This window comes from Pipistrellus hanaki (genome assembly GCF_964339955.1).
Source record: "Pipistrellus hanaki genome assembly, chromosome: 15".
NCBI lineage: Eukaryota > Metazoa > Chordata > Mammalia > Chiroptera > Vespertilionidae > Pipistrellus > Pipistrellus hanaki.
This window is the reverse complement of record NC_140517.1, coordinates 49,577,321-49,599,737: the sequence shown is the minus strand read 5'-3', so window position 1 is coordinate 49,599,737 and position 22,417 is coordinate 49,577,321. Positions and strand designations below refer to the sequence as shown.

The window sequence follows — 22,417 nt, the reverse complement described above, 5'->3', positions numbered from 1 at the left end:
GAGGTTTCCAGGAGCCGTGGAAGTCCATGTCAGGCTTTCACCTCTTCTGGGAAATGCCAAACCCCTCCCTGGAGTGTGGGGTCTGTGTCCTTCTGGGACTAGTAGATTGATATAGCATCATACACATTGGGCTCCTCTGATGGGGAGGATCGGGGTGCACATGTCTTCTGTCTGAAGGTCAAGTGGTTTGGCTGGGCGTAGTTGACATCCTGGAGCAGGGGGAGAGTGAGTAGGATGAAATGTGGTTAGAGTTGGGGTAGTCTTGGGCTATGGAGAGGATAGGACCCGCCTGACTGTCCATCTGTCTGTCTGCTTCTGTTTGTCTGCCCTTCTTATCCAGTAATCACCCTGATAGGGATGAAGGAGGGGTGGCCATTACCTTCCCAGGTCTTGGTCTTGAGCGGTTCACCTGGCTGTACATCGTTCTCCGGGTGTCTTCATCCTGCCTGTTCTGCTGGAGACAGTGAGACAGAACAGTGTCTCCTTAGTTCCACAGTAGAAATCCTCCTGTCAGTCATCCTCATGTTGCCAGAGAGATGGTTTACATTTTAAATAGACCAGGTCCCTCTCCAGATGGAATCTGCAGGGCCTTCCTAAGACCTGGGGATTCTGGAAGCTTCTGTGATTCTGACTCTCATCCTAACATGCTCTCTCTTGCTCACTGGGCTTCAGCCTCATGGCCCCTCCTCCTCAAGAAGCAGGCCCTGTCTCAGGACCTCTGCACCAGCTCCTTCCTTGTCCCCTAACCATGCACTCTATCCCTCCTCTTGCTTTATGTTCCTTCATAGCACTTTGCTCTCTGGGACACTGTCTGCTTGTTTGCATATTGTCTCCCTTGTCCACAGGTGAACTGGAGGAATGTGGACACAGTGTGGCTCAGGGCGGCACCGTGGCCCCTAAATGGAGCCGGTAAACAGTGAGCCCCTCACATCTTCTGGGTGAATGAATGAAGGGGTCCTGGAGAGCTGTGGGCGAGTCACTCACTCCTGCCTCCTCCTGAGACCTGGGGCTGCACAAGGTCAGAAAAAGGACGAGGGGCCAGCAAAGGGGGCTCTGTAGGAGGGGCCATGAAGTCACAAGGAAACCAGGAGGAGTGAGTCACAGCAGGATGACCTAGGGGCCCAGAGGGAAGGTCGGTGTGGACACTGCTGAGAAGCAAGTGAGGTGGGACAGGGAAGGGTCCAATGGATTAAACTGGGCAACAGAAGGTCATTGGTGGCTTGACAGGCGCAGGGATCTCACCCGTGGGATTGGCTCCACACTCTCCCCAGGATGCAGGTACATCATGGCAGCATCTGCTGGGGACGAACAGGGTGGTATGTCTCCTGAAAGGTGCCCAAGTTCTCAGGGCTGAAGGCCCTGCCTGCTCCCAAATGGGCCATTAACCCAAGGTGAGGTGAGACATCAGTTCAGGCAGTATGGTCTCACCCTTAACCCCACCCTTCCAGTCTATCTCCTCCCCAAATTTATCCTCAATTCCTGTCTCCCCTCCCGCAGGACAGCTGTCTCTTCCTCTTAAAGAGCATCCAAATCTGGACTGCAGCTGGGGGAGGAGACAGGAGTGTTAGGGGCAGAGATGGACCATGGATGGTGGAGTTCTTGGGTCTTTGGGGCAGGAATTACATGATCTGTAGGCCTCTGTCCTTGGCCTCTGGGTGTGTGGTCCCTTCAGGAAGTTGGACATGAGCCTCTCTCTGGGCTGGTCCATAGGGTCTGTCTCAGCTCTGGGAGGTTAGGAACCCCTCCCCCAGGGAAGCCATGGAAAAGAAAGAAACCTTAACACACTTGTGTGTATATTTCATGAGACTGAACATCTGTGCTGACACTGATTTCTTTTTGGATTTCCTGATTTCAGATTCTGGAGAAGTCTTTTCTCAGCTGACCTTCTCCATCCATTTGGTTTCCTGTGGCAAGTGCTCTGAGCACCCCATTGTGTGACCCAGGTCACCCCATTCCCTACTCACCTGAGGTCCTGGCTTTGCTTTGACGCTGGTGTCGGAGGTAGAAAAGAAACAGGAAGAGCAGGAGGACGAGGAGGGCCACCGAGAGCCCAATCAGGATGTTCATGTTCCATTTGGGACCTTGGACATGAGTGACATCATGAATGAGCCAGTGTTGCCATTGAATAAGCACCTACTGTGTGTGAGGCATGTGTTGGGGTCTGTCACTCATCTCCTCTTCCCTCACAGCAGTCATGCATCAGGGATTGCTCTCACCATCTCCCACTTCACTGAGGCTCAGAGAAGTTAATCAATGCCCCATATCACCCAGCCTGGGCAGGGCAGGGCTGGGACTGGAACCCAGGACTGTGGGTTCTCTGTGCTGTTCTCACACTGACCCCAGGGGGACACCAGCTTCATGTTCTGGGCTCCTCCTTTGCAGGGGCCTATCCATGTCTCATCTGAAGCTAAGGGTCCTTCCTCATTACCTGCCCCCAGCACAGCGCGGACAGGGAGGGGCCAGGTGAGAGGTAGACTCTGAGTGATTCCTGGAACCATCCCTACCCACAAAGGCCCTGATGCCCCTTAGGAAGGTCTGGCTGGGCTGGGGGCTCTGTGAGGCCCTTATGTCACCTCATCTCCCAGCATCCTGTGAGCAGGATGGGACCAGGGATGAGCAGACAGGAACCCGGCACTCAGAGGAGGAAAGCTATGGCCCAGCCCCACAGCAGGAGCAGCAGAGCCAGGGCCTGATCCAGGGCTGATCCACCCTGTTCCCTCCTCTGAGCTGAATGTGAGCTGAGGGAAGAAGACTGGGTGCCTGGACCTTTGTCCTGCCCGTTCCTCCCTGTACAGTGTCACTGTCACTGAGACAGAGGGGACAGGCCCCATAATATCACGTCCTGGGGCTTCCCTGTGAGGTCCTATTTCAGGAGGTCAGGACGAGAAAAGACAGGAAGTCTAAGTTCTGGACAAGGATTCTCTCCTTTAAAGTTGGAGACGCAGGCCCAGGCAGGGGAAGGGTGAGTCCAAGTGAGAGACATCATAGGGGCCTGAATCCCTGTGTGGCTGAGGCTCCCAACACCTCCTTCACTTACCCCTCTGGGTGCCTGACTTCATGGTGGGGAGCAGCAAATCTTTAGAGCCTCCTGTGGATAAGGATGTGGGGTGAGACTAGGAACTGGATTCTTGCCAACTGAGCTCAGTTCCCCCTCCCAAGGGAGGGCCACAATGTCCCCCTCAGCCCTGCCTCCCCACCACCAACTTCACCTGGCAGCATATCCGCCTCAGGAGCCTGGTGGTTCCTGGTATCACAGCATAATTCTCAGGTCCCGTCCCCCCCCCCCCCCCACAAGCCTTCCTTGAGTATCTAGGAGTGATTCAATGCCCTCACAGACTCTCAGGACTTCCTGGGCGGTCCATGCTAGCTCAGAGCCCAGCTCTCAGTGACACACGAGCTGTGGACATGGGCCCTGTGGGTGGGAGGCTGGGGTGCCACAGGGTCCTGGGAAGGACAGGAACAGGGTGAGGAGCTGGTGCTGACCCTGGAGTGGGAAATGCACTCAGACTCCTCCTACATCTGTGTTGTGGCCCCTGAGACCCTACCACTGCCCACTTGACCCCTTCTGGATCCAGGTGAGGAGAGCGCTGTGGACAGTGGTAGGGTGCCTCTAAAGAACAGATCTCCTCTGGGTGACCATCCCTAGAGCCCCTCACTCTCCTTTCAGCCCATCATTCTCCTGGGGATGGGACCCTGAGCTGACAGCTCAGCAGACAGGGTCAGGGGCCTCTCACCTGAGACCAGGAGCTCCAGGGGATCACTGGGGAATGATAGCAAGTGAGGGGAGGAGCTGCGTGAGCTATAGCACCTGTAGGTGCCCCCGTGGGCAGAGGTCACAGGACTCATGGAGAACTCTGCCTGGTACTGCTGAGCTCGGTGCTCTGATCTCTGACGCAAAGGGGGATCTGCTGCCCCCTCCATGGACAGAAGGAACATGGTCATCGGTCTCCGTGACTGACATAGCAGGGTCACCTTCTCTCCTGAGACCACTCTGGAGCTTGGCTGCACCGAGAGGAAGGGTCTGTCAGTCAGCCATTCTAGACAGAGAGAGAGAGAGAGGGTGAGGGCTGCCTGCTCACCTTGTTGGGATCAGAGTCACCAGGCCTCTCCTCTCTGTCTGTCTCTGTTCTTACTAGTCTTCCCTCTCCCCTCCCACCCCCTGCCTCTCTCTGTCTCTTGTGTTCCCTGAGGTCCTGCACTTTCTTTTTTTTATTATTTTATTTAAATCAATCTCTATTGTTCCTATTATTACAAAGGCTCCTCATTTCTTCCATCCTCCACCAGGTTTCCACCCCACCCTCCGCCCCCTAGGTCCTGCACTTTCATTCTGGCCTCCTCATCTGAGACCTCCAGCAGGGCTCGTACAGAGTCTGGATCCCTGACTGAACCATTGGCTCCTCACCTGCCACCAAGATGTCCAGGGGGTCGCTGGGGGCCGACCACTCAGAGGAGAGGTTGTATCCACCGTAGCATCGGTACCGACCCCCGTGGGAGCTGCTCACAGTGCCCAGGGGGAAGTGGGCCTGAGAGAGCCCAGCCTGGGGCTGCAGGACAGGGCTCTGGGGGAGGTCCCGTTCCCCCTCCTTGTGCAGAGCGAATCTGTCATAGCCGACATCAGAGCGACACTGGAGGGTCAGGTTCTGTCCAGAGGCCACGATGGGGCCCTGCTGGCTCAGAAGAGAGGGCTTCCCAGACTCACCTGGGGAGAGCAGACATGAATGACAGGGGCTGCTCCTCCCATAAACCCCTTCTGCTGTCCTGGCCCCCAGGTCTCACTATCTCCCTCTGTGTCTGTGTCTCTGGCCGAGGAGCCCCTGTGCTCCCCTCACCCTCTCACTTGGGGTTCCCTTCCCAGAGAAGATCCCAATGTGTCTGGTGCCTCAATCCATGGATGGGAGTAGAATGGGACTGACTCACCTGGGACTAGGAGCTCCAGGGCATCACTGGGTGGTGAGCACTCCTGGGGTCTATCCCTGTAACAGCCATGGCATCTGAACATCCACCTGTGAATTGGGTTCACCAGGCCTACAGGGAACAGGGCCTGGGCCGGCCCATTGGGGTGTGGCTCTGAGTCCAGGGTCCAGGAGAGAGTATGATTTCCTTCCTTAGTCAGAATGAACCTGTCAAATCCCTGCCCTGAGCTACAGTGGAGGGTAACCTTCCCTCCTGAGGGCACGACAGGGCTCGGCAGGGCTGAAAGGCTGGGTTTGTTGTAGGATCCTAGGAAAGGAGGAGTCAATGGGTTAAATGGGCTCACACCTACCTCATGTCCCACCTCATGTCCCTACCTCATGGGCTGTAGAGGGAGACTCCCTGAGAGCAGAACCCCTTCCTGAGGGCAGAGACTGTGGCTGGGACTCCTGAGTGTCCTCTTACCTGTCACCACCAGCTTCAGGGGGTCACTGCGCTCTGACCAGCCAGTGGGGCTGTAATAGTAACAGGTGTATCTCCCTGCATCCTGCCCTGTCATGTGTGTGATGGAGACCTTGCCCTTGTTTGTGGACTTCCTTTGAGTCCGTGTGTTCCAAAGCACACATTCTCCTTCCTTGTACAGATCCAACTTCTGGGCCTCCAGGGTCCCCCCACACCAGAGGGTCACAGGGCTCCCATCAGGGATCACAAAGCCTGGCTCAGCCCAGAGAGTGGGTTAGGGGAGGGTCCCTGGAAGGAAACTAGAGCCTGCATTACAAAGACCTTCCCCACCCTCATCCCCAGCTCAGCCCAGGACCTCAGTACTCCCTCCTGAGCCCCAGCCGAGAAGGAAGAGGAGGGACATGGAGCCTGGGGAGTTCTCACCTGCCTGTACACAGGTCCTCTGGTCCAGACTGAGCCCTGGAAGAGAGTCCCTGTGAGAGATTTGCACCCGGACATCTCAGCTGATTCACCTCCCTTCAGGCCCCGTCCACTCAAGCTGACTGGGCCTGAGGTTCCCTATTAACAAGACGGTGCCACCGCCTCTCCTGCTGCCCCTCCCCATGTCCACAACTGACCCAAGCAGAGAAGAGCGCAGAGGAGGGACATCATGGCATCTGCTCCGAGGGCTCCTGCTCTTCAAATGGAGGAGACTCAGGGCCGGAAAGACAGAGGCACAGGATGTGGTGGGTCAGAAGCTGCTGCAGCCCTTCCGTGTCCCTGAGCTGTGCACCCACTACCTGTGGACTCTACCGCCCTGGGCCTGGCTCTGAGTTTCCCCAAATTAAGGGCTCAGCAGGAGAGAAGGCTCTCGGGGGTCACATGCCCGATCCCTCCCTGCACTTCAGGGATCTTTTCCTTGGTTCCCGGAGACTCTACACATTTGCTGTCTCCTTTGGATTCTGTAACAACAACTTTGAGTGAACTATGCGGGGTCAGGTTGGTGCTGTGTCCATCAGGAAACAGTCTCAACACCCACTGGATGTTTTTATAGCAGAGGTGTTAGTCATTTATTCCTCAGTTGTTCACATGAAGCTCAAAAATGGACGTGCTCAATGGGCCCAGCAGATCCCGCTTGTGGGAATATATCCTCAGAACCCGAAACACCAATCCGAAAGAATGTATGCTCCCCCATGTCATCGCAGTGGTATTTGCAATAGCTAAGACCTGGAAACAGCCCAAGTGCCCATCAAGTGATGAGAGGACAAAACAGCTGTGGCACATTTACACCAGGGAATACTACACAGCTGTGGGGGGAAAAATAAAATCTTACAATTTTAATCATTATGGAGGGACCTGGAAATTATTGTGCTAACTGAAATAAACCCATTAGAGAAAGACAAATACCCCATGATCCCACTTATATGTGGAATCTAATGAACAAAATAACTTGGTCAAAAAAATAAGTCCAGAGGCATGCTGCATGGAAGAAATAGACAGATCTCAGAGAAGGGAGGGGGCAGAAAAAGATTAATCAAAGAACTTACCTGCTTATATGCATAGCTCAAAGACATAGATATTAGCGTGTAGTAGGCCTGTGGTTGGGTGTGTGCTGGGTGGAGGGATTGCATATAGGCAGAGATGAAGGTCATCTGTAATCATGTCAGTAAGAATACAAAAGATACAGTATTAACTTGAAGGAGAAGCTACCTATCTATGTATCTATCATTATCTATCTATCTATCTATCTATCTATCTATCTATCTATCTATCTATATAATCTATATATCTCTAAGCCACAGTGACCAAACAACTGGTTGACCGGTCACTATGACGAACACTGACCACCAACGGGTAGACATTAAATGCAGAAACTGACTCCTGGTTGTCAGTGTGCACCATTCAGTTGATCTACGTGAGCCAGACACTGGGCTCACTGCTGGCAACACCGCTGTGGGGGTGCGAGCCTCACCTGCCTCTGTGGTAGCACTACCTAGCCATGGCAGGTGCAGTGGGCGGTCGGGATGAGCGAGAGTGATGTGGCACCTGGCCTGGGCTTGGGCGCCTCCTCAGCCACCTGCCACTTCACGCACTACTACATCCCTTGTGGGATGTCAGACTGCTGGTTTTGGTCCAATCCCTCAGTCTGGGCTGCAAGAGGGTGCAGGCCAGGCTGAGAGACCTCAACCAGTGCATGAATCAGTATAAAAAGAAAAAAAGAATGCTCATGGCAACATTATGGAAGACATACCAAGACAGGAGGAGAAATGGATTTACAAAGTGACACATGACAGAGGGGATGTGGGTGGGGGGACTTGATAAAGAATGGGAATTGATTCACTATGCACAGTGCATGGACACAGACAACAGTGAGGTGAGGGCCAAGGGAGGGGAAATGGGGGGGAGGTGGAGGTGGGCAAACAGAAGAAATGGGGGACATCTGTAACAGCGGCAACAATAAAAATTAAATATATTTAATGATGTTGTTTTGATTCCACATTTAAGTGATTTTATATGGAACCTGTCCTAATCTGACTGGCTCTATTCACTTATACAAACCCCCAGGTCCATCCCTGCTGCAGCAAAAGATAGCACTTCCGCCTATTTAACAGCCGAGTAGTACTGCATTGTGTAAACATACCACGGCTTTTTTGTTCACTCATGTACCAATGGTCACGTGGGCTGCTTCCACCTCTTGGCTACTGTAAGTGATGCTTCAATGAATGTAGGGGATGCGTGTCAGGTATATCCTTTTGAATGAGCATTTCAGGTTTCTTTGATTCCATCCCCAGAAGTGGAATCATTGGGTCAAATGGCAGTTCCACATTTTTCTTTTTTGAGGAACCGCCCTACGGCTTTCCACAGTGGCTGCACCCGGCTGCATTCCCAGCGGTGCACGAGGGCTCCCTCTTCTCCACATCCAGCACCTGCATTTCCCTGATGATGAGTGACTTTGTGAATATACAGCGGAGTGAGGGCAGGCTCTGAAAAATGGTGCTGGGAAAACTGGACAGGCACTTGCAAAGGAGAAGGAAGAGGAAAAGGAGGAGGAGGAGGAAGAGGAGGAGGAGGAGGAGGAGGAGGAGGAGGAGGAGGAGGGGGAGGAGGAGGAGGAGGGAAAGGACCACCCACTTACACCATACACAAGAGTACACCCAAAATGGATAAAAGACTTCAATGTCAGTCACAAAGGCACAAAATTCCCAGGAGAGAGACACTTCTTGTGTTGTCACCTTAGAGGCAGGCGAGGAGCAGAAATTCACAAACACTAAGTCCATATTCAGCTCCTGTCAACCATATTCACTTCCTGAGGCTGAGGATTTGAGGACCAGGGTGCTTCTGAGGAAGGGAGGCAGGGGCTGAGCCCAGCAGAGAAGGTCACAGGATGTGGGAGGCAGGGTCCTCACACCACAAGCGCACTATTCACAAGGCACTAGCCTCACAGGAAGGCAAAAACCTGCTTCTCATCCTAAAAATAGCAGGCGCTGAGGTTCTGACTGGAACCACATCTCTGAATAGCCTACATGTATTTGTTTTTTATTGAATCTTTTTTTTCTGTGGTGACATCGGTTCACAAAATTATACAGGATTCAGGTATATGATTCCTTACCACGTCATCAGTACATGGTACTGTGTGCATATCACCTTCATTCTAGTCTATTTCCATACCCCTTAGCCCGTTTTTACCTTCCCCAATCCACCCTACCTTCTGGTAGTCACCACAGTATTGTCTGTGTCCATGAGACTGTTATTTATTTGCTTAATCCATTCACCCTTCTCCCCCAGCCCACAACCCCCTCTCCTCTGACAGCTGACAGTCTGTTCTCTGTATCCTCAGAACCCGAAACACCAATCCGACAGAATGTATGCTCCCCTGTGTTCATAACAGGGTGTTTGCTAGAAACAGCCCATGTACTCATCGGTGGATGAGTGGGTAAAACAGCTGTGGTAGGTTTATACCAGGGAATACTACACAACTGTGAAAAAATGAAGGATCTCTTAGCTTTTGAGACAGCATGGAGGGACATGGAGGGTATCACCCCTAGTGACATAAGCCAGTCAGAAAAAGACAAATATTGTAAGATCTCACTTATGTGTGGAATCTAATGAACAAAACAACTTGATTTAAAAAAAAAAAATAGGTCGAGAGGCATGATGCATAGAAGAAATGGACAGATCTGTGGGAAGGGAGGGAGCAGAAAAAGATTAATCAAAGAACTTACCTGCTTATATGCATAGCTCAACACATACGGAAAAAATGGGGACACCTGTAACAGCGTCAACAATAAAAATTAAATACATTTCATGATGATGTTGTTTAGATTCCACATTTCAGTGATTTTATAAGGAACCTGTCCTACTCTGATTGACTCACTTCACTACACATACAGACCCCCAGGTCCATCCCTGCTGCGGCAAAAGGTAGGACTTCCATCCTTTTTCACAGCCCAGTAGTACTCCATTGTGTAAACATACCACGGCTTTTTTATCCACTCTTCTACCAATGGTCACGTGGGCTGCTTCCACCTCTTGGCTGTTGTAAGTGATCTTACAGTAAACCTAGGGGATGCATATCAGGTATATTCCTTTGAATGAGCATTTCAGGTTTCTTTGATTCTATCCCCAGAAGTGGAATCACTGGGTCAAATGGCAGTTCCACGTTTTTCTTTTTTGAGGAACCGCCCTACGGCTTTCCACAGTGGCTGCACCCGGCTGCATTCCCAGCAGCGGTGCACGAGGGCTCCCTCTTCTCCACATCCAGCACCTGCATTTCCCTGATGATGAGTGACTTTGTGAATATACAGCAGAGTGAGGGCAGGCTCTGAAAAATGGTGCTGGGAAAATTGGACAGGCACATGCAAAGATGAAGAAAAAGAAGAAAAAGAAGGAGGAGGAGGAGAAAGAGGAGGAGAAAATCTACCACCCACTTATACCATACACAAGAGTATAGTCAAATGGATAAAAGACTTCAATGTCGGTCACAAAGGCATAAAATTCCCAGGAGAGTGACACTTCCTGTGTTTTCACTTTAGAGGAAGGCAAGGAGCAGAAATTCACAAACACTAAGTCCATATTCAGCTTCTGTGGACCTGAACTTCCTGCGGCTGAGGAATTGGGGACCAGGGTGCTTCTGAGGAAGGGGAGGCAGGGCTGAGCCCAGCAGAGAAGGTTACAGGATGTGGGGGGCAGGGTCCTCACACCACAGGCGCACTGTTCACAAGGCGCTAGCCTCACAGGAAGGCGACACCTGCTTCTCATCCTAAAAATAGCAGGCGCTGAGGGTCTGACTGGAACCACATCTCTGAACAACCTACACGGATTTGTTTTTTATTGAATTTTTTTTTTATTTACTGGGGTGACATCGGTTCACAAAATTATACAGGATTCAGGTATGATTCTATACCATGTTATCGGTACATGGTACTGTGTGCTTATTACCCTAAGTCTAGTCTATTTCTGCACCCCTTATCCTATTTTTACCTCTCCCACCCCACCCTTCCCTCTGGCAGTCACCACAGTATTGTCTGTGTCCAGGAGACTTTCTTTTACTTATTTGCTTAATCCATTCACCCTTCTCCCCCAGCCCACAAGCCCCTCTCCTCTGACAGCTGACAGTCTGTTCTCTGTATTCATGAGTCTCTCTCCACTATGTTTTATTTTGTTTATTAGATTCCAAATATGTGTGAAATCATAAGGTACTTGTCTTTCTCTGACTGGCTTATTTCACTTGACATAATGCTCTACGGGACCATCCATGCTGTCACCAAAGGTAAGAGCTATTTCACAGCTGCATATTATTCCACTGTGTGAATGTGCCACAGCTTTCCTCTGCTGGTGGGCCCTTCGGCTGTTTCCAGATGTTGGCTTTTGTAAAACATGCTGCTGTGATCCTAGAAGGGCATCGATATTTGTGGATTTATTGATGATAAGCCATTTGGAAAGGTGTGTGTTTTCCATTTGATGATTAGTGATGTTGAGCATCTATTCATATGTCTACTCTCCATCGATATGTCCTTCTTGGAGAGGTGACTATTTTGGTGCTCTGCCCATTTTTTTTAATAGTTTGGGGGGGGGGTGTTTGTGTTGAGATTTATAAGTTCCTTACAAATGTTGAACAATAAGCCCTTATCAGATGTATCGGCAAATAGTTCTCCATTCAGTGGGCTGTCTTTTCTTTTTGTTGATGGTTTCCTTTCCTATACCGTGCCAGCACAGCCAACGGTTCAGTGAACTGAGGAGGGTCAGTGAGGAATTAAAAAACAAACAAACAAAGAGAATATAGCTGGGGCTCAGGGGACCTCCTCTGCCTGGATGAGGCCACAGAGAAGGATCCAGCCAGCAAGGATCCAGCCTTTATTATATAGTCAGAGAAAAACAAGGCAGTGATCAACATAATTACAATGTTCTTGTGCGTTTCACTTGTTTTGGCAGCACTTGCTGCACCTCCCGCAGCCCATCCTACCTACCCAGGAAGGATCTAGCGAACAGCCATAAGGTCAGGCTTAATTATGATAAGCGGGCTCTGCCCTCTTAGCTAGGCCTTGTCTCTGACACAGGTCAATCCAAGGTTTAACTCTAGAGCTGCTCCCTACAATTTCCTCCTTACACCTTCATTTAGAAAAAAATTCCTATTGTTTAATCATTTTGTAATTGACCGTTTTTATTAAACCATAGTTGGCAAACAATATCCTATTAGTTTTAGGTGTATCGCATAGATATGATATTTATTATTGACTATCTGCCCTTCTCCTCTCACCGATCCTTCTTCCCCTCCCTTCTGGCACCATCAGTTTGTTATTGATTTCTATGGGTCTGCTTTGGTTCCCTTTAAGGATGTGAAAAATCCCAGAGATAAGTGACATCTTTCCTTGTCTGAATCCTTTCACTCAGCATAATACCCTCTAGGTCCATCCATCCAAATGGCAGGATTTCATTCTCTTTATGGCTGGTTTATATTAAATTGTGCATAAACACCACATCTTTATAATCTAGTTGTCTATGGATCTAAAGATTCAGTGCAATAGTTCTTTTTCCTACCTACCTTTTTGACATAATAGATTAGGCCATTAATTTATTAAGGTTCTTAATTTTATTATTTCACGTTTGATGTGTCATATATACAGTACAATTTCAGTTAAAACATTCACTTGCTTTTGTTCACACATTGATTATTGCGAAATATGTTGCTTTGATTTCCACTTGTAGAGATATTGGCTTATCTTTGACTATAGAATGAGGTGACTCTTCGGGAGACCCAGGAGCACCTCAGGTATCCACGGTAGGTGAGGCACTAGCTGAATGTCCAGGGGGGAGACTTTCCTGCCTTCTGGAGTCCCTGCAGGCACCCTCCGTAGAGTGTGGGGATCTGACACCCTCCTGAGCTAGTGGATGGCTAGAGCAGCGTATACACTGGGGTCTTCTGGGGGCTCCTCTGATGGGGAGGATGGAGGTGCACTTGTCTGCCCTCTAAGGGCCAAGAGGTTCAGCTCAGTGTAGGTCACATCCTGGAGGGTGTCAGGTGCAGCATCCTGGAGCAGGGGGAGAGAGAGGGATGAAACATGGTTGGGGTTTGAGAAGACTCGCAGCCTGAGGAGGATGGGACCCACCTGACTGTCCATCTGTCTGTCCTCTTCTCCTTGTCTGTCCTTTGTGTCCAAAACTGCCCCTGATAGAGAAGAAGGAGAGGTGGTCATTAATTGCCTGAGTCTTGATGTTGAGCAGTTCACCTGGGCATACAGACTCCCTGGGGGCCTTCAACCAGCATGTTCTGCTGGAGAGAGGCAGTGAGATGGAACAGCGTCTCCTGAATCACTTCACTCAGCATAATACCGTCTAGGTCCATCCATGTAGTCCCAAATGGCAGCATTTCATCCTCTTTATGCCTGATGCATATACCATAGTGCATGCACACCACATCTTTATCATCTAGTTGTGTATGGATCTAAAGATTCAATACAATGGGTTCTTTTCCCCTAAATTTCACTGTTGAAATATTCCTGTCACTTATCCTCATGTTGCCAGATCCAGCAATAAATTAAAAAGATCATCCACCATGACCAAGAAGTACTTTTTCTGTAGATGCAAAGATGGCTCAATATTCACGGATCAATACATGTGATATACCACATCAACACAATGAAGGATAAAAATCACATGGTCTTATCAATAGATATGGAAAAAGGACTTGTGAGAATGTTGCATATTCATGAGATTGAAAAGGATGAAAGATTACCTTACATCTATGCATTTCTGCTGATGAAAAGGGTATTCTTCCTAGGTTTTCTGATTTGAGATTATGGAGAAATCTTTTTCTCAGCTGACCTTCTCCATCTATTTAGTTTTCCTGTGCAGGTGCTCTGTGCTCCCCACTGTGTGCCCCATGTCACCCCCTTCCCTACTCACCTGAGGTCCTACCTTTTTTCTGACGCCGATGTCGGAGGAAAAGGAAGAGGAGGAGGGAGAACAGCAGGACCAACACCACCAAGACCCCTATCCAGTACCATTTGGGATCTAGGACATTAGTGATGTCATGAATGAGCCAAAGGTGCCCTTTAATGATCACCTACTGTGTCCGAGGCACATGCTGGGGTCTGTCACTCATCTCTTCTCTCTTCACACAGTCATGCACCAGGGATTGATAACCCCACCACCCACTTCACTGAAACTAAGAGAGGTTAACCACGTGCCCCAGGTTACCCTGCCTAGAGTTGGCAGGGGTGGGACTGGAATGAGCCTCCTGGGATGAGGACTGTGGGTTCCCTGTGTTGTCCTCACGCTGTCCCCTGGGGGACACCAGCTTCTTGCTCCGGGCTCCTTTTCTGCAGGGGCATGTCTATGTCTCATCTGGAGCTGAGGGTCCTTCCTCATTACCCGCCCCCAGGACAGCATGAACAGGAGGGGCAGGGTGTGGGGAGGTGGACTCTGAGTCTCTCTAGGACCCCTCTCCATCCTGCAGGGCCTGATGCCCACCTAGGAAGTGGGGCTCTGCCTTCCTGAGCTCTGAGAGGCCCTTATGTCACCTCATCCCTCAGCAGCCTGTGAGCATGATGGGATCAGGGGTCAGCAGAAAGGAACCCGCCACTCAAAGAGAGAAGGGACCGCCCAGCCCCAAACAGGAACAGCAGAGCCAGGAGGTGATCCACCCTGTTCCCTCCTCTGAGCTGAGCCTGAGCTGAGGGGAAGGACTAGGTTCTTGGACCCTTGTCCTGCCCGTCTCTCCCTGTACAGTGTCACTGTCACTGAGGCAGAGGGGACAGGCCCTATAACATCATGTCCTGAGTGCTTCCTGTGAGGCCCTCCCCCAGGAGGTCAGGGTCAGAGCCAGAACCACAGGAAATGTGAGCTCTGGACAAGGGTTCTCTCCTTTTACACCTGGAGACACTGAGGCCCAGGCAGGGGAAGGATGAGTCCAAGCGAGAGACTTCAGAGGAGCCTGAACCCGCTCATGGCTCAGCCCCTGTCCCCATGGAGGCACCCACCGTCTCCCCACAGACCATCTCACACACCGTGGATGAGAGAAACTGATCCTCAGAGCCTCTTGGGATGAGGATGGGGAATAACGGGTGGGGGCTGTCATCTCCCCACATGAGCCTAGCTCCTCCCCAGCCTGTGGCCCCATGTCTCCCATTTCCATGACCACCCATCATATGCCTCAGACCCTGGGACTTTCAGCCGTGCACCCCTCCCCCCCATCACCACCAGGACACACGCCCATCCTTGAGGACCTGGGTCACTCGAGCCCCTGACAGACTCTCAGGACTTGCTGGGTGAGCTGTGCTCCCTCTGGGCAGAGCTCCCCAGGACTCACCAGTTGTGGAGGTGGGCCCTGTGGATGTAGGACTGAGGTCTCCAGAGGGTCCTGGAAGTGAGCACAGGAAGAGGATAGGAGGCTTGAGGTGACGCTGGACTCCATTTCACACTGACACCCTCTATCATCTATGCTGGGTTCCCTGAGACCCTCTCACTGCTTACGTATCCAGGTGAGGAGGAAGAGAGTGGACGGGGTGGGAGGGTCTCCAAGGAGAAGATCTCATCGGGGCGACCAGACCTAGAGCCCCTCACCCATGGGTTGAATTATGAGTTTCAACCCATAATTCTTCTGCGGACAGGACCCTAAGCAGACAGCGCAGCGGACAGGGTCAGGGGCCCTCACCTGAGACCAGGAGCTCCAGGGGCTGACTAGGGTGTGACAGCAGAAAGGGGGAGGAGCTGCGTGAGCTGTAGCACCTGTAGGTGCCCTCATGGGCTGAGGTCACAGGGCTCATGGAGAACTCTGCCTGGTACTGCCAAGCTCTTTGCTCTGATCTCAGACGCAGGGGGGGATCGGCTGCCCCCTCCTTGGACAGAAGGAACATGGCCATCGGTCTCTGTGTCTGACACAGCAGGGTCACGTTCTCTCCTGAGGCCACCCTGGGGCCTGGCTGCACCGAGAGGGAGGGTCTGTCAGGCAGGTGTCCTAAAGAAAGAAAGAGAGAGAGAGAGAGAGAGAGAGAGAGAGAGAGAGAGAGAGAGGAGAGTGAGGGCTGCCTGCCCACCTTGGATCTGACTTGAAAGTCACCCTCCTCTGTCTCTATTGTCTCTAGGTATCTCCCTCTCCCCTCCCACCACTACCTCTCTCTGTCTCTCTCCCTCCCTGGGGCCTGCACTCTCATTATGGCCTTACCACATGAGACCCCAGGAGGGCCCGTACAGAGTCTGGGTCCATGACTGAGCCCACTGTCTCCTCACCTGCCACCAGGATGTCCAGGGGGTCGCTGGGGGCTGACCACTCAGAGGAGAGGTTGTATCCACCGTAGCATCTATACCGGCCCCCATGAGAGCTGCTCACAGTATCCAGGGGGAAGTGGGCCTGAGAGAGCCCAGCCTGGGGCTGCAGGACAAGGCTCTGTCGCAGGTCCTGTTCCCCCTCCTTGTGCAGAGCGAATCTGTCATAGCCGACATCAGAGTGACACTGGAGGGTGAGGCTCTGTCCATAGGCCACGATGGGGCCCTCCTGTCTCAGGAGGGAGGGCTTCCCAGCCTCACCTGGGGAGACCAAACATGAAGTACAGGGGAATCTCCTCCCATAAACCCCTTCTCCTGGCCTGGCTCCGAGGTCTCACTGTCTCTCAGTGTCTCTGGCCCAGAAGACCATGTAATCACTTCACTCCACCTTCTCACATGGGCTCCCCTCACAGCAACGATACCAACAACCTGGCTGGTAGCTCAGTCCATGGATGGAGCAATAACTGAACTCACCTGAGACCAGGAGCTCAAGGGCGTCACTGGGGTGTGAGCACAAGTGGGGTTTGTTCCTGTAGCAGCCATAGCATCTGAAGGTCTGCCTGTGGATGGGGGTCTCAGGGCCCACAGAGAACAGGGCCTGGGACTGACTACTGGGCTGTCGCTGTGAGCTCAGGACCCAGGAGAGTCTGTGATCTCCTTCCTTAGTCAAAAGGAACCTGTGATATCCGTGCCCTGAGCCACACTGGAGGGTCACGTTCCTTCCTGAGGGCACGACAGGGCTGGGCAGGGCTGAGAGGCTGGGTTTGCTGAAGGATCCTAGGAGAGGAGGAGGCAGGGTGTTAAATGGGACTCACACCTCCCTCATGTCTTCCAGGGTTGGGCTGTGAGGAGGAGACACCCTGAGAGCAGACCCCCTTCCTGAGGGCAGAGCCTGAGGCTGGGACCCTTGAGTGTCCTCTTACCTGTGGTCACCACCAGCTCCAGGGGGTCACTGCGCTCCGACCAGACAGTGAGTCTGAGATAGTAACAGCGATATATCCCTACATTATTATCTGTCATATATGTGATGGAGTACTTGGCCTTGTCCCCGGGCTCCAGTGGAATCTGTCTGTCCCAAGGCACTGGGATCCCCTCTTTCTCCAGATGGTACTCCACAGCCCCTGTGGTCCCCTGACACCAGATGGTCACAGGGTTCCCATAAGAGATCACAGGGCCTGGCTCAGCCCAGAGGGTGGGTTTGGGAACGGATCCTGGAGAAAACAAGAGGCTACATTACAAAGGTCTTCCCCACCCGCATCCTACAGCTCAGCCCAAGACACTCTATTGTATTTCTTCCATCCTAGCCTCACCTCTCCTGGGCACAGGGCTCTGAGCTGACAGCTAGCAGACAGGGTTAAGGACCCTCACCTGAGACCAGGAGCACCAGGCGCTCACTGAGGAGTGACAGCAGGTAGGGGAAGGAGCTGTGTGAGCTGTAGCACCTGTAGGTGCCCCCGTGGGCTCAGGTCACAGGACTCATGGGGAACTCTGCCTGGAACTGCTGAGCTCAGTGCTCTGATCTCAGACGCAGGGGGGGATCGGCTGGCCCCTCCTTGGACAGAGGAATGTGTCCCTCGGGCTCTGTAACTGACACAGCAGGGTCACATTCTCCCCTGAGACCACCCTGGGACCTGGCTGCACCGAGAGGGAGGGTCTGTCAGTCAGGTGTCCTAGAGAGAGGGAGGAGGGTAAGGGCTGCCTGCCCACCTTCTATCTTAAAATCTAAGTAATAATGGGATGATATGCAAATTGGTCAGGATGCTATCACATAAGAACCAATCAGCTGGCTGTGTTTTTGCCCCTGTGCTGGCCAGAGACATGAAGCTCAGATCCTGACACCAGCAATGGGCCCGGGGCTTGGGGCTCACATCCTTGTCTCTTCTACCCTCCCCCCCACCTCCCCTGCCCCCACCCTCACCCCCCACAGACACACACACTATCCTACCTCTTTGGAACAATCTATCAAGGAGCCTGGATGGGTAGGCGGGGCCTATCTCTGCCACCATGGATGGTGGGTCTCCCACACTGTGACTGGGCATAGGCCAGGCTTGGGGACCCCCCTTCCCCTTTGCTCCACCTCTAGTGCAGAAATTTCATCTGAAAAATCTGGTGTCCCCGTATGAGTCTTGGAAGCCCTCCCTCCTGAGTCAGCAGGGCCCCACTGTGGCCTATGGACAGAGCCTGAACCTCCAGTGTCACTCAGATGTATGGAAAGGAGAGGGACAGAGTGATAGAAACATCAATGATGAGAAAGAAGAAAGAAGATATGATCAGCTGTCTCTTGCATGCCCGCTATGTGGGCATTGAGCCAGCAACCTGGGCATCCAACCTCACCTGGAGTTGAACCGTGACATCCTGGTTCATAGGTTGAAGCTCAACCTCTGAGCAATGCTGGGTGGGCTGCCTACCTTTATCTGACCTGAGAGTCATCAGGCCTCTCTCTGAGGACCCTCCTCTCTGTTTGTCACTGTTTCTCTGAGTCTCCCCTCTCTTCTCCCACCCCCTGCCTTTCTATGTCTCTCTTCCTCCCTGGGGCCCTGTACTCTGATTCTGGCCTCACCACCTAACACCACCAGCAGGGCCTATGTGGAGTCTGGTCCCTGACTGAATCCACTGCATCCTCACCTGCCACCAGGATGTCCAGGGGGTGGGGGGTCACTGTGACAAACACTCAAAGAAAAGTTTGTTCCTACTCTAGCATCTGTACCCGCCCCCCTGTCAGCCTCCCAGAGTGTCAGGGGGAAGTGGGCCTGAGAGAGCCCAGCCTGGGGCTGCAGGACAAGGTTCTGGGGGAGGTCCCCTCCCCCCTCCTTGTGCAGAGCAAATCTGTCATAGCCAACATCAGAGCGACACTGGAGGGTCAGGCTCTGTCCAGAGGCCACGATGGGGCCCTGCTGGGTCAGAAGGAAGGGCTTCCCAGACTCACCTGGGGAGTTAAGATGTGAATTACAGGGGCTGCTCCTCCCACAAAACCCTTCTGCTGGCCTGGCCCCCAGGTCTTACTCTGTGTGTGTGTGTGTGTGTGTGTGTGTGTGTGTGTGTGTGTGTCTGGCCCAAAAGCCCTTGTGATCCGCTGACCTCACCCACTCACATGGGGCTCCATTCAAAGTAATCACCCTAATAACACCACAGTTTGGTTCATGAATCAATGGATTGGATAATAATGGAACTTACCTGAGACCACAAGCTCCAGGGGGTCACTGGGGTATGAGCACACCTGGGGGCTGTTCCTGTAGCAGCCATAGCATCTGAATATCCACCTGTGGCTGGGGGTCATGGGGCCCACAGAAAACAAGGCCTGGGACTGCCCACTGGGCTGTGGCTGTGAGTCCAGGGCCCAGGAGAGCCTGTGATCTCCTTCCTTAGTCAGAAGGAACCTGCCAAATCCCTGCCGTGAGCCACACTGGAGGGTCACGTTCCTTCCTGAGGGCATGACAGGGCTGGGCAGGGCTGAGAGGCTGGGTCTGCTGTAGGATCCTAAGAGAGGAGGAGGCAGCTTCTTAAATGGGCTCACACCTCCCTCATGTCCCCCAGGGCTGGGCTGTGAGAGGGAGACACCCTGAGAGCAGACCCCCTTCCTGAGGGCAGAGCCTGAGGCTGGGACCCCTGAGTGTCCTCTCACCTGTCAGCATCACCAGCTCCAGAGGGTCACTGCGCTCTGACGTGTTAGAAGGGCTGCGATAGTAACAGCGATATATCCCTGCATAGTCGGATGTCATGTATGTGATGGAGAACTTGGCCTTGTTCCCGGGTTCCAGTAGCTTCTCTCTTTTCTTTGGTGCTGGGCTTTCCTCTTTTTCAAAGCAGAACTCCTTGGCCTCCACTGTCCCCTCACACCAGAGGGTCACAGGGCTCCCCCTGGGCATCACAGAGTCTGGCTCAGCCCAGAGGGTGGGTTTGGGGAGGGACCCTAAAAAAAACCAGTAGCTGCTTTACAAACACCTTCACACCCTCATACCTAACCTCAGCCCAAGACCCTCTCATTTTATCACCTCATCCCAGTACCTCTGTGCTCCCTCCTGAGCCCCAGGAATGAAGGAAGAGGAGGGACATGGAGCCTGGGGAGGACTCACCTGCCTGCACACGGGTCCTCTGGTCCAGACTCAGCCCTGGAAGAGAGTCCCTGTGAGAGATTTGCACCCAGATGTCTCAGCTGATTCCTTTCCCATCAGGGCCCATCCACTCCAGCTGCCTGAGCCTGAGGGTCTCCATGAACAAGGGGTGCCACCCCCCACTTGCTCCCTCCTCCTAATGTCCACAACTGACCGAGGCAGAGAAGAGCAGAGAGGATGGATGCCATGGCATCTGCTCTGAGGGTTCCGTCCTGCAAATGGAGGAAGCCTGCGCCTGCAGAAGAGAGTCTCACAGGATGTGATGACTTACAGGATGTTGCAACCCTTTGGGATTACCACACCCCACAGCCAGGGGAGGGCCCCGCCCTGAGCCTGGCTCTGCATCTCCCCAGAATGAGGGCTCACGGGGAGCCCAGGATTCAGGAGGCTGGGCAGCAGTGCCTGAGGTCTCACCAGTTCCTCAGGTCTCATGAGTCTGTGCCTCTGACTCCTGCTCAGAGAGGGCGGGACCCAGGTTCTTGTCCTGACTCGGCCCCTGAGAGTCTGGCTCTGAACAGCCCAATGGGACACAGGCCACAGCTCTTGAGGAAGCTCATTTATGAAAGACTCGGCTGAGCAGTTTCCCAGTGGCCTCAGCATTTCCTCCAGTCTCCCTGGTTCAAGGGTCCTGGTAGGTTCCCATCCCTGCCAAACCTTCGTGTTTCCTGCCTTTTAAATGTTCATTATTCAGTGTAGGTATTGGTCCTACCTTATGGTTTGATGCATATTTATTTCTTCAATGACTTATAAAGCTCAGCACATTTTATTAAAAATTTTTTTGGTTACTCCTCACCTGAGGATATCATTTCCAATGATTTTTATAAAGGATGGGAGGGAGAGAGGAAAGGAGAGAGAGAGAGAAAGATTGATGTGAGAGAGATACATCAATAGGTTGCATCCCACATGAGACACGGGGATCAAACCTGCATCCAAGGCACATGCCCTTGACCCAGAAGCAAACCGGTGACCCTTCGGTAGTCAGGCTGATGCTCTAACCACTTAGAACACCAGCCAAGGCCAGCTCTCACCTTTACATAATGTAACTGCACATAAGCATGTCAGTATCCATTGCTTGTTAACGTTTTTTGCTTGCTTTTCCATTGCTCTCTGCTGCTATATAACAACTTGTACTTGTGTCCTAATGACCTGGATGCCAGTCCAAGGTCTCAATTCAGCACAGCAAATATCATCCTCACTGTCTCGCTGTGTCTACAGGAACAGACGCTCTTCATGTTAGTGGATTCCACTGTGTCCTTGTCCACCCTACGTTTGTGTTCTTGTATCCACATCGAGAAAAAAAATGTCTCCCATAAGCTACTAAGATAGTTCCCCCTTCCCTTTTCCCAAAAGAAAAGGTAACTGGTTTGTTTTTCACCTTTTGATCTGTCACCCATTTGACATTTCAGATTGCAAATGATGTGAGGCAGGTAAAGCTTCTCTGTGTCCCACAGACTCGCCGACTGGCCCAGCACCATGTGATGGAAAGACTGTGACCTCCCCACTGCATGACAGCGGTCTGTCACGATCCAGGTGACTCCACATGCGGGGTCTGACCTGGAGTCTTCCTTCTGCTCCTTTGGATGAGGCGTCTCCACTTGTCAATCTCTCAAACCGCCACTGTCTCCATCTGCATTGAATGGCTGGTTTCATTTCCTCTGTCTCTCAGTCAGGAAGAATTCTCACCGTCTTTGTGGGGAAGGTGTTGGTATTGCTGAGAAGTCAAGGGAGATAGTAGCCTGCTCAAGTGTCTTTCAACCACTCAGCTGGTAGCGCCACACCTGATACTGAATGCGCCTGTGTGTGGTACTGCCTTTGAGCAAGACTCTCAAGAACATCATTCTTGTCTGAATCCTGAAGAGCCTCCACATTTTAAAGAGGGAAGTGACACCCGGCCTCCAAGGTGCTCTGAAGGGACAGCAATGACTCAGATGATTGGCCCACAGGACATGAGAGATCCCATGCTCACAGAGACAGAGTCAGGTGGAATCTGTGGAAGACATAGGACCTGCGTCCCAGGGCCAGGAGGAGGCACTGAGCTTCCTGTGGGAGCAGATGCATCTTGCAGAGCCCCAGGCTCCTCCCTCCCCACCCCTGCGCTCACTGTCCTGAGGGCTCCTAGATGTCCCCAGTCACCAAGGCAGGGAGAGGCTTCACACCCCCCAATGAAGCCATCATGTCCACCTCCTTCT

At 52.3% G+C, this 22,417-nt stretch overlaps 1 protein-coding gene across 1 annotated transcript; it reads right to left on the bottom strand.

Annotated features, from left to right (window-relative positions):
- Window positions 1-98: 98 nt before the first annotated feature.
- Window positions 99-20,454, bottom strand: LOC311633918 (leukocyte immunoglobulin-like receptor subfamily B member 5; the record flags this gene model as incomplete). The annotated part of the gene is made up of 14 exons (XM_084906925.1): window positions 20,383-20,454; window positions 20,190-20,225; window positions 19,739-20,026; window positions 19,291-19,593; window positions 17,040-17,327; window positions 16,591-16,893; window positions 16,081-16,377; window positions 15,506-15,808; window positions 4,403-4,699; window positions 3,038-3,088; window positions 1,965-2,081; window positions 1,243-1,295; window positions 380-454; window positions 99-209 (listed from the first exon to the last, which is right to left on the bottom strand). The coding sequence occupies exons 1-14, from the start codon at window positions 20,414-20,416 to the stop codon at window positions 99-101; spliced, it is 2,556 nt and encodes an 851-aa protein (XP_084763051.1). The 5' UTR covers window positions 20,417-20,454.
- Window positions 20,455-22,417: the final 1,963 nt, after the last annotated feature.